The sequence below is a fragment of the Mangifera indica genome, chromosome 3 (genome assembly GCF_011075055.1).
Source record: "Mangifera indica cultivar Alphonso chromosome 3, CATAS_Mindica_2.1, whole genome shotgun sequence".
NCBI lineage: Eukaryota > Viridiplantae > Streptophyta > Magnoliopsida > Sapindales > Anacardiaceae > Mangifera > Mangifera indica.
In genome coordinates this window covers 15,966,033-15,978,582 of record NC_058139.1, presented here as the reverse complement: position 1 = coordinate 15,978,582, position 12,550 = coordinate 15,966,033, and the positions used below count along the sequence as shown (strand labels likewise).

Here is a 12,550-nt window from a genome sequence, read left to right as displayed (position 1 = left end):
ATTGGATTTTTAGATACCAGTTAGAGAGGTAATTTAGACCAACGTAAATCAATTTCTACCCATATTTTTTTACTCCAAAAGGGCCATATCCTGAAGTGATAAGAAATAAACATGTATAGTCTTATCCACAGAGAGGTTGAGTATATAACCTATTCAATGATTTTGCAAGAAACTGTTTGGTTAAGAAGATTCTTCATGAATCTAGGTGAATAAGACGATATTGTCAGAGCAATAGTTGTTCATTGACATAATTAAGATAGGATAACTTTCATAAAAAATCCTAATTTTATAGTATAACCAAATATATTGACATTAGACAAAATTTTGTAAAAGACATTATTTCCAAGAAAGAAATATACATACAATATATTTTTACATATCATATGATCACTGATCCTTTGACTGAACTTGCTACAAGAGGAGTATATCTTGTACTTATTAAAGCTCTTGATTGCATAGATTGTGATTGATAAGTTATTGAGCTTATATATATTGTACTGATGATACAGCGTCAAAAACCATGAAGTTAAGTTCATTTTGTTTTGAACTTGCATCCTAAAAGTTTTGGGTTTTCACCATATACATCATTTTAGCTCAACAAGATTACAATGTCATATAAGTTAAAAACTGACTCACTCACATGAGTAATCACCTTTGGCATTGAGAGAGTGAGCAAAGATGAGACATTATTCTTGAGAAAAGTGGTGTCAAGAAAGTATGCCAATAGGAGACAAATGTTTTGAGAAAAAATTTGTTAAAGTCAAAATGTTACTTTGATAAATGATTAAGATGGGGTCATGAATAGATACATTTGAAAATGATCGATTTCGATTCCCCACATCTAAATAACTTATAAATACTATATATGAGTTCTTAATATGAATAAATACTTACAAGTGTGAAGATGATTAAGAATTCAAGTTAAGTATTTGGTATGATGACTAAATTAAGATCTGTATAGTGTTGAAGTAATGACATTTATAGATAATACACACTATAACACATAATTCATACCTTTAGACTCTTTGTTGTTGTTTGATGTTTACTCTTAGTGTTGTGATCTTAGCTTGGCACCTATGACCACACACGATTCAATCTATAAAACATAACTAGAAAAACGACGAAGTTTAAATTGAGAATTTAGAGTATAAGAGAAAAACTTATATATTACATGTGTCCATTAGTTGATCGATCATGTCACTCATATGGGAGAATAGACTTGATCATAAATACATAGGAAAATAACACAATGATAAATAAATGATTAAACAGAGCTAGTGTTATAGTAAGTCTAGGTTACAGTGAGACTTACTAGTATTTAGCTCATATATGTCACTCATATATTCCTAAGATATGCACAATATTTAGCTCTTAAGTGTAGATTGCTCATGAGGTCGCATGACACATTTTACAAGTATGAAATGTATTGTCATGTGAGATTTTTGTGCTTAAGCTTTTTGTTCAAATCTTCTGCCATGTGTGAGTGGGAGATATTGGGTCTGGGTCCACCCATGATAGATCAACTTGACTCAGTTTATTTAATTGCCATAGGGCAATTGGTAAGAAAGTTATTGGTAGCTGGACACCTATTTGAATATCCGTAACTACCTCTCCGACAAATGTGAAATTACGCTACTTTACAGAAGACATAATTTTTCTCTTCTCTCTCAACATGCACACATAAAACAACACAAACAATAGTCTCCTAGATATAGAGTCCAAATCACAGTACGGAAGCAAATAACACCGTGGAAGTAACTAATGTCAACGCCTTGTATCGTATTCGAATTACTTTTGTCTCAAATTTGAAACTAGGTACGAAATTTATATTTACAGAATTGAATTTGGCATACTTATATTTTCCAACACTTATTATTGTAATGTATATGAATGATGAATCAAGAAGAAAATAACTTTTTGATTGGGGTCTCGCAGTTTTGCCATAATTTTCAAACTAAATCAACTGTGATTTAATCTTCAATAATCTTTAGGTTGACAAGAGCATAGGAAGACAATGATAAATTGGGCCCGAAATTGTGTCATAAGTGTGATCAAATCCAAATCTAGGCGGAAGTTGCAAGTGAACAAAACCAGCCCAAATGTCCCAGATTACTATTTTGTGCAAAACCATAAACGGCGTCGTAAACTAACGAAGAAGAACAAAGAGAAGTTCACCCGAAACCTCGCTGAAGGTCAGTTGCCCGAACCACAAAAACCAATCTCTAGTTTCTTGAGTTGATTGAGCGAGAATGGCATCATCAACCTCGATAGAAACGGCGCCGTCTTCTTCTAGCCAAACAACAGCACCAGAGCGAAGAGGAATACCAGGAGCACAGTTTGTGGAAGATGTACAAACTTATCTCTCTCAATTGGGTCTCGATGTCAACTCTGCTCTTGCCTTTCTCCAAGAAAGGTCTCTTTCTCAATTGGGTTCTCTTCAAAATCAAATCTTTATGATTAATAATGTTACTTTCTCTATAAAAGTTCATTGCTTTACTGTTTTTGCAGACTTCAGCAATACAAGTTGGTTGAGATGAAACTTCTGGCTCAACAAAGGGATCTTCAGGTGCCCTTATTTTGATATTTTCTTTTTAATTCTACTGAAGTGTGCAATATTTTTTTTGAATTCCTGGAAATGAATCTTGGTGGCAACTCTTTTCAATTTAGATCAAGTTAAGGTTGTTCTATAAGTGTATAAATTTGCATTTATGTTACTGGTGATGTTTGGAGAATTAGGGACACTTTTTTAATGAACAACTTAGTGGAAGATCTGACTCAAAGCTTGAACTTATTAACATTTGTCCAGGTGTATTGACTTGTTATAAATATGAAACCTTGTAGCTGTAGTTTTGATTTGTTTGGACTGTTAGTTCTTTAAAACATAAGTCAAAGAATACTTGAAGCTTAATGTCTGCCCTAGGCTAATGAGAAGCTTCTGACATGATAGGTCCAAGAGTTGGGAAATCCTGTAGCTCTTTTTGTGGATTTGATTCAAATAATACTCTAAATGTCATTGTGAGGTTTGTATCATTGTCTGTCTGTCACAATGTCATAAAGAAGGATAATTTTTTACTTTTTAAAAAAGTTGAATGTAGACTTGCATCTCAACTTTCAAGATTTTCACTGTAATTTTGATTTCGATCTTGTTTTTTGAAGGAAGCTGGATTTATTTTTGAAAAATGTTGCTTACTAGTTTTTGCTGTATTTTAAAACTTCAGGGCTGAAAAATGTGAATTCTTAAACCACTTTTACAGCTTGAAGTATATAAGTGATCTCATTAGTTTTACTTTTTGCCATCTGGATAAATGTTGAATTCATAACATTGTTATATATGCAATTTAAAGTTCTACATTGCACCATAATCACACTTCTATTGTTTTTTCACTCTTGACTAATTCTTAATATTGAAGTCTCTAACTTTTTTCATTTCTGCTCAGTGCATTATTTGAGTTAGATTTTTTAGCAATCTATTGTCAAATTTTGAAAAAGTTCACTGGACAAGTTGATGCTCAACTTAATTTATGTTTATAGTACTTTTTTACAATTTTTATTAGTCACACTTCTTATTATGGTTGCTAGGCAAAGATCCCTGATATCGAGAAGTGCTTAGATGTAGTTGCAACTTTGCAAGCTAAGAAGAGTAGTGGCGAGGTTAGTTTTTGTCATTTTTCTTTTGGAGATTATGAGTTATGGTTTTAACCAGTGTTACTTGAATGTTTGATTTTTAAGAAGTCTAGGACAACCAATCTCTCATCCTCATGCATTGCTGGCATTGATGATCTTGGGATGGTTGTTTATTTTCCATATTGCAATTGAATGTTATTTATTTTTGAAATGGATGGATAAAATTTGGTAACTAGATTGGATAGTCTCACACATTGATTTGATGGGTGATTATGTAAGCAATTGTATAAAATGGAATAACGGGTCTTGAAACATGCGTTATCATGCTTAGTGTAGCTAGTATATGACTTTTCTAAGTTGCAATCTCAATGTGATTCAGCCAATGAGCATTATGTCGTGTTGTACTTTGTTACTTGTTTGTTTCTTGCATTATCAATTGTTTTCTAGTTGGATTAATTAAAAAGTGATTGATTTCTCAACTAGTGTCATCAACAATTCTATCTAAATTATGCAACAATGGTAGGATTGTTGCTTTCTTCTTGAGCCATCAGTTGTAGCCTTTACCCTGTTTTTTGTGTTTTTACCTATTTATGACACCTCAGAGTCCCCATTAAAGTTTTCTTTTTTTCTAGTGTTTTCACTAATTAGCCCCATCATCGTCTATTTTCGATAATTCATTTGTTCATGCTAATGTATGATTATTAACCATTGTTGGTTATGCAAGCATCTCATCACTGGGAAAAAAATTCTCCATTTCTGATTGGTCTGTATCGATCACATGTTCTACATGTAAGGTTTTATGGTCTTCATGGCAATAGAATCGTCATTTTAAAATTTTGTTATAAAACAAGCAATAATGATAAAACCCCACTCAAATTTGTCGCATAGGATGTTGAATTACAAGCATGCTTAAACGCAACCATAAGGTGTTTAGATCGTTATACTTGCCTTGACGGCTTCTTTGTCTTTCACAACTGTTAGACAACTGGTGCATTTCCATCAAGACAATGCAACAACACACAAGCTCAATTCTGGAAATTACTGTTCATATGACACAACAACAATTTGTCTTTTAATTTTAACCAATCAAATGACCTCCAAATCATACAAATTATATGTCAATGGAAAAGGTATTCAAAGAGCTTTCTAATGGTATACAATAGTAATCACAACTCAATCAACAAAGCATTCAAACTTGTCTCAAAGTTTGCTAGCAAAAACTGGAAATTGCCGAATCATACACTGTGAACAGTATTCAAGGCATACAACACATTCACACCTTCACACTTTAGATTTCAAGGGTAACAAGAAAATTGACCAAGGCATAAAGGAAAGTTCCACCAACCTTGGGATCTTCCACCACCAATTCTTCCTTCAAGATGAATTGGATAAAGGAACAAAGAAAGAAAGAAAAACTACAAAGCTTTGCTCGAAAACTTCACTATCAAAGGAGTCTAAACTCTTACAAAAGCATGGCCACCCTTTATATAGAGAAGAAGTGGCAGCAAAAATAGACTTTCCAATACAAATTCTATTCATTTTTTAATACAAAAATCCCTTGAATTAAGCTAAGTCATACCTCTTAGTTGTTAAAGACCAAAAGTGAGTTGCCTTTTCCCTAAATCTAGGAACCATGTTTCCTAGCTTTGTAACTAAGTTTCTATCCAGTTCTAAGCCAACTAAATACACAAGTTTGAGTTAAAATGGGCTTCAAAAAGAGTCTTGGGCGGATTGGGCTTGGAAAGGCACCATGTGAAGCTTATTTTAGGCCAAAAGAGCAAACTACTCAAGGGATTCTTGAGTCCAACTAATAAGGCTATGCCCAAAAGTGAAGTTGGGCCAAAATTGAAGGTGTACTGCTTCCTTTGGCTTGGGATTTGGTAAAACTTCATTCTTCTTGGCTTCAAAGGCTATATGGAGACTTGAGGATAGCTTGGAACCCAAAAATGACAATAGAGCCGTGTATACATCATCCTCCCCAGGTTGAGAAGGATTTGCCCTCAAATCCTCAAGATGATTACCCTCCACTTGTTGACCATTCATAAACAAGCTCTCTTTCTTGACTTCTTTTCCCTTAGTAGCTTTATGAACTTGTTGTGGACTAAAAGAAGTTAAAGTGATAGTCTTGCCATTGAATTTAAAGGAGTAAGTGTTCTTCTTGCCATCATGCTTCACTTCCTTATCAAATTGCCAAGGTCTCCCTAGCAACAAATGGCATGCATACATCACACACAATCTCATCTTGGTAATGTTTGCCAATGGAGAAGGAAACAAGTACTTGTTTGGCTACTTGAAGGCTGGTCCCATTGCTCAACCATTGGAGCTTATATGGTTGAGGATGAGGTATGGTAGACAATCCAAGTTTCTCCACTAATGTAGATGAAGCCACATTTGCATAACTTCCACTATCTATAATTAAAGAACACACCTTGCCTCCAATGGTGGTGCATCTTGATTGGAAAATTTGGAGCCTTTGTTCCTCATGTGGAAAGGACTTGGAATGCAACGCTCTTCTAATCACTAACATCTCTCCTTCATCAGCCCTTTGCATGACCTCCTCTTCTTCTTCTTCGGCAGCTCCATCTTCATGGCCATAATCTACATTTTCTTCATCTTCTTGAAGAGATTCTTCAATAGCTTGAATCTCCATCAATGACAAAGCTCTTCTATTTGGGCATTCGGCTTGGAAGTGTCCATAGCCTTGGCATTTGAAGCACTTTTTATTGGAGAGATCAAGTTTTCCCATCTTTGGTTTGTTCTTGCTAGGTTCTACCACCTTCTCTTTCCCTTTCTCCGTGGAAGTGGTTTCGACAGCCTTATAGTTGGATGGGGAACCCTTTTGAAAGGTGGTTCCCTTGTTGAAAGGAGGGCTTTTGGAGAATGAAGTCCCCTTGGTAAATGGCTTGGCAACTGTAGACTTCATGGCCTTCTTTTGCTTCTCCACCTTAATAGCCAACTTACAAACATCTTCAAAAGTGCAATATGGTTGCAACTCTACTATATGAGCAATGTCTTGGTTTAAGCCACTTATGAATCTTGCAATGGTTTGCTCTTTCACTTCCGGCAGCTCACTCCTCATTAATAGCTTCTCAAACTCCCTTATGTAATGCTCTACTCCATCACTTCCTTGCTTAAGGGTGTGTAGCTTGAGGTAAAGATCTTGTTTATGGTTGTCCGGGAGGAATCTTCTCTTCATAGGCTTCTTTAGAGTCTCCCAAGATCTCACTCTCTCTATACTGTCCCTTTCCCTTTGCTTCTTGAGATTTTCCCACCACAAGGATGCATAATCCTTGAATTTCAAGATGGCAAGCTTACATTTCTTCTCATCCGAATAGCCCTGATATTCAAAAACTCTCTCTATAGCATGTAACCAATTAATAAAATCATCCGGATCCATACTACCCTCAAATTTCGGAATTTCAATTTTCAATCCCCTATCATCATCCTTATTCCTCCTAGGTGCCCTCTCTTGTTCTTCTTCACTTGAATCATCATGAAACATTAATTCCTCCCTATGATGTCTAGGAGGAGGAGGGGAAGGTCTAATATGTCTTCTTGGGTGATGTAGTTGGATTGGGTGAGGTGGAGGAGGGGGTATTTGGCATTGTGTTGAAGTTTGGGATTGTGATAAGGGTGCCTGACTTTGAGTGAGGGTCAGGTCTCTCATCATTTGCATCATTTGATTCATTTGGTCATTAATGGCATTAAGTTCTCCTTTGACCTCTTCTTTTAGTATCATGTGGACAAATTCTCAAGCATGAGGAGGTGAGGAGGATGAGGATGAAGTTATTTTATGGGACATTTTTTGGCAATGGCTAGTGGGTAAAGGCTAATGGTTATAAGTGTTTAAGGGTTGGGGGGAGTATTGGTAAGTGTTTAGGTTAAGGGAGGTTTGTGTTTTAGGCAAATTAAGGTTTTGTGAACAGTAACTTTATGGTGAACAGTGAATTCCGACTGTAAACAGTAGCTCTGAGAAGAAGATTACAATTAACAAATCACAAAAACAGCCTAGGCTTTGATACCAAATGGTGCATTTCCATCAAGACAATGCAACAACACACAAACTCAATTTTGGAAATTACTGTTTATATAGCACAACAACAATTTGTCTTTCAATTTTAACCAATCAAATGACCTCCAAATCATACAAATTATATGTCAATGGAAAAGACATTCAAAGAGCTTTCTAATGGTATATAATAGTAATCACAACTCAATCAACAAGACATTCAAACTTGTCTCAAAGTTTGCTAGCAAAAACTGGAAATTGCCAAATCATACACTGTGAACAGTATCCGAGGCATATAACACACATTCACATCTTCACACTTTGGATTTCAAGGGTAACAAGAAAATTGACCAAGGCATAAAGGAAAGTTCCACCAACCTTGGGATCTTCCACCATCAATTTTTCCTCCAAGATGAATTGGATAAAGGAACAAACAAAGAAAGAAAAGTTACAAAGCTTTGCTTGAAAACTTCACTATCAAAGGAGTCTAAACTCTTACAAAAGCATAGCCACCCTTTATATAGGGAAGAAGTGGTAGCAAAAATGGACTTTCCAATACAAATTCTATTCATTTTTTAATACAAAAATCCCTTGAATTAAGCTAAGCCATACCTCTTAGTTGTTAAAGACAAAAAGTGAGTTGCCTTTTCCCTAAATCTAGGAACCATGTCTTCTAGCTTTGTAACTAAGTTTCTATCTAGTTCTAAGCCAATTAAATACACAAGTTTGAGTTAAAATGGGCTTCAAAAAGAGTCTTGGGCGGATTGGGCTTGGAAAGGCACCATGTGAAGCTTATTTTAGGCCAAAAGAGCAAACTACTCAAGGGATTCTTGAGTCCAACTAATAAGGCTATGCCCAAAAGTGAAGTTGGGCCAAAATTGAAGGTGTAATGCTTCCTTTGGCTTGGGATTTGGTAGAACTTTATTCTTCTTGGCTTCAAAGGCTATATGGAGACTTGAGGATAGCTTGGAACCCAAAAATGACAATAGAGCCGTGTATACATCAACAACGTTGAAGTTACTCTTAATCCAAGGATAGGACCACCTCACGGTATCCATATGAAGCACGAACCACGAACCACGAGGAGGCCGAAATAGTGCTTTGTCTCAACTAGAACATGATGCACAGGCAAGGTAATTTGGTGCATGGGCTTGACTCTATGTGTACTGTAAAAACATAAAGTGAAATTGAAAAAAATTGTGCCTTTATATATAAGCACCATGTACTGTTGTACATCATAGATGTATGGGTGTACATCTTCAAATCCTTATCCCATACAATCTGTATTTGGATTCTTAGGCACGTTAAAGATAACGGATCATCCTTATACACCTACCATGTACTCCCGTAAATCAAGCATGTACGACTGTGCATGGCCATGGAAATTCAAAAATCGGGTTTATCCTAATCTAATTTTTAATCCCAATCCATCACAATTTCATACACATCTAAATTCCCCCAAGATTATTACACTTTGAGCCTTAGGTGCTATAAGCTACACTTTGAGTTGAAAGACCTTTCCAAGACTCGAGATCCTCATCTGAGTTTCAAAACGGATTCAGTTTGGATAATCCTACACTTTTAGAGTTTGATCAAGTCATTTAGTTTGTGACCTATAGGCTTTTTGTTAGGTTAGTAACAATTGGATCTGTATTGAGCTCCTAACCCAACATCTATACAGACAAGGACCAAAATTGAGCTCTAGTAGTTTATTATAGCTACCCAATTAATTGAGTATTAGCGTTTGACTTCTTAACCTATCAGTGATATGACTACATGTACAGTTCGATCCATTTGTCGTATGATATCTCTTTCAAGATTGAGGAATAGATTTAAATGTCTCCCTCAAGAACCCTCGATACACATGGACTAACTTCTGCCAATAACACGATAATATCGGATTGAACATTAACTCAATTCCACTACAGCCAAAGATTTAATAGGTTGTTGTTATCTGTTAGTAGGCTTATTTGAGATATCAGTTCATGTACTCAAGAGTGACGAATATTTTGTTAGTCTATCATAGCCTTCGTACATTTCTCGAAATGATCAATGACCACTTTTTTGGTAATCCTTAAACCGGATTATTTTAAGCTGGTGTTAAACCATATCGATCTTTATAAAAGACGGTTTGGTGACCTTAAGTCTAAAGATCACATGTATTAAGAAGATATATTCTATAAACATTAGAGCAACTATCCATATGAAATTCTCTTAGCGATTCTATTTGGTGAATACGTTTACAATATACACTTATGTGTTCTACCAAGTTGTCAACAAATAATTTTGATATGTGAAATTTGTTACCATCTATTCAACACTATGGTAGTTTTATCACTATTACCATGTCCTTAATCATGGTAATATCAAAATTACAAACGTTTTAAGAATGGTCACCTAATGTGTATATAAGGTCTTCACGATCAATAGTCATTCACTAAGTGCTTTCATTATAGTTCTATCATTCTTAGGACAATTTTCTAAATTGCAAGTACAATATAAAATGTCATACTCATTAATTAAAATAATAGATTGCAACAAATTACAATGGTGACGAGTGGCTCTAAGGCATTACCCTAACACTCTATTGTTAATCTAAATACTATATTATTTTGTGGAACCTCTCTTTTTGTTGATGTTTGAACCTGTTTTATAATCCTCTCTTTCCACCCTCTAACAATTCACATTAACATTGATGACACATATTTCTAAAATACTAACTCACCTGATTGTTATGGCTTTTAAGTTTTATCCTCTAGTCATTTGCTGATAGGATTGCACATTGTTTGTCATTCACTTACATAAGAAAATATTCCTGACTTAGTAGGTCAGCTAAGCATTAATTTTTCTAGACATGTATCTAATCCATCTTATTGCAAGTTGTACATAATCATGTAGGCACACAATTCCTTTATATATTATATCTCTTTCGTTGCATTTTTGCATCTTCCTGTATTATATAAATGGTCTTGGGGGCATACATGTCACTTATGAAAGTCATCTCTTTTCCCTTTCAACTTTGCAATTTCCTATATTAGATACATAGTTTTTGAGGCATATATTTCACTTATGAATGTCATCTCTTTTTTCCATTTCAACTTTGGATCTTCCCATATTAGATGCATATAGTTGTTCTTAGATTAAATTCTTCCTATCTTGTCAGTGGAGGTTAAGGTTCCTTTTAAGCTGAAAGGAATATGTATCTTGGGTTGGTGTTTTGACTGCTCATTTCTGACTTCCCATTGTCGGCTACTACTCTGTTGAGAATTTTGGATGCTATTTTAGCATTTAGCTCGATAGTCTTTGCTAAGTTCATCTATGGGGTTTAGAAATTGAAACATTTATATTCCTCTGCCAGTTCTTGTTTTAGATTATTTACTTGGACTTCACTAAGGTGGCAAGGAATCCACGAGTAAGGTTGGATTTAAACCGAGGTAGCTAAGCTTGGTGTTCAGCTCAATTCAAACTGAAGCTTTAGCTTCACAACTCAGCTCAAATCTCGTCGGAGATACTATTTATACCGCTAGTGACATTATTCATCTTTAGCCAACTCAAATGAGTTCGAGCTTGAGTTAGACATTATAGATTCAAGTTGAGCTTGAGTCAACCAATGTTCGAGCTTGGCTCAGCTTGAATCCTACCCTACATCTGTGCTTAGCGCTTCAGTCTTATAATAGGGGAAAAAGAGGTTTATGTTCTCTCAATTATACTTTCCATGCTGTAACTGAGTTCATGTCCTTTGAACCCTGGAAAAATGTAGTTTTGAAATTATGTAGGACCTGAACAGAGTAGGCTGTAATGGCATCTGCTGCAGTCATGACTTTTCAGGAATTGTTGTAGTGTTTGGAATATCTGTCAAAATTAGGGCTCTAATTTAATAGCATTTGCATATATACTGGAACTATCAGATTTTATGCTAAAAGAATTTTGTGTTATGGATACAGGATCTTGTTGCTGATTTTGAAGTGTCTGAAGGCATATATTCACGTGCTCGCATTCAGGATACTGATTCAGTATGTTTATGGCTAGGAGCAAATGTCATGTTAGAATATTCATATGAAGAGGTCCATCCTTCTGTTTGATTCTGATGCTTTTAAAGTTCTCTTTTCCTGCATTAAAATTGAGAGCATAATTTTTTTCTATGACTTTTTGATGCAGGCTACATCTCTTCTGCAGAAGAATCTAGATAATGCTAGGGCAAGTTTAGAGGTTCTTATTGCCGATTTGCAATTCTTGAGGGATCAAGTTACTATCACTCAGGTATTGTAGGCATATTAAAGTCTTTTGTTTCCTAGTGATGATTGAATGAATCAAGGCTTCATTTGAAAGCAAGCTCTTGCATTGAATGGCATTAAAAATGGTAATTAAATAAATAGGAAATTTTTGAACACATTGAATGGCAACTGTTTTTTCGCCGGAGAAATACAGCAAGTCTATATACTTAATCTTCTTCAGTTTCCTTCCTTTTCCAGTACAATTTGTAATACTCAGTTAATATTAACATTGGGCAGGTCACCATTGCTCGTGTTTATAATTGGGATGTTCATCAGCGTAGGGTTCGACAAGCTACTACCTTGGTTAAAGATTCATGAGATAAAAATCTCATTACACCCATATTTTCGTGGCATAATTTTACTGGTTGAGAATTCATTCCCATCCTCTCTTGTTGCATTCGGGTGACTGGCTTGTCTTTGTATTTTGGGTTGATTTAGATTATACTTTCTTGGTTATCTCCACATCAACTTTTAAGTTGCATATTTTTTAGAGTGTCCTTGTGCAAAAATTTAGCATTTTATTTGTTCAATTACATGTGGTTTATGTGTATTTGAATTCACAGTTACTTTGACATAGACATGTTGGGGGGTGATTTGTAGTTTAAATATCAAAGTTATAAATTTGAAAATGTTGGGGCCCAAA

General features: G+C 35.2%; 1 protein-coding gene across 2 annotated transcripts; it reads left to right on the top strand.

Moving 5' to 3' along the window:
• Window positions 1-2,136: 2,136 nt before the first annotated feature.
• On the top strand, window positions 2,137-12,550 carry LOC123210220 (probable prefoldin subunit 3). 2 transcript variants are annotated; one of them, XM_044628465.1, is made up of 6 exons: window positions 2,140-2,413; window positions 2,509-2,566; window positions 3,580-3,651; window positions 11,578-11,697; window positions 11,792-11,893; window positions 12,145-12,550. In XM_044628465.1, exons 1-6 carry the CDS (start codon window positions 2,250-2,252, stop codon window positions 12,223-12,225), a joined length of 597 nt encoding a protein of 198 aa, XP_044484400.1. In that variant the 5' UTR covers window positions 2,140-2,249; the 3' UTR covers window positions 12,226-12,550. The 2 variants fall into 2 exon arrangements, with proteins under 2 accessions (XP_044484401.1, XP_044484400.1); XM_044628466.1 differs by lacking the exon at window positions 3,580-3,651 and having other exon boundaries at window positions 2,137-2,413.

What these genes read in the sequence shown, in the direction of transcription:
- LOC123210220 (XM_044628465.1), top strand. Translation starts at nt 2,250, where the DNA reads ATGGCATCATCAACCTCGATAGAAACGGCGCCGTCTTCTTCTAGCCAA. An exon ending in TAGAATATTCATATGAAGAG is followed by an intron (nt 11,698 to 11,791) that starts GTCCATCCTTCT and finishes TTTTTGATGCAG; the next exon opens with GCTACATCTCTTCTGCAGAA. An exon ending in ATCAAGTTACTATCACTCAG is followed by an intron (nt 11,894 to 12,144) that starts GTATTGTAGGCA and finishes AACATTGGGCAG; the next exon opens with GTCACCATTGCTCGTGTTTA.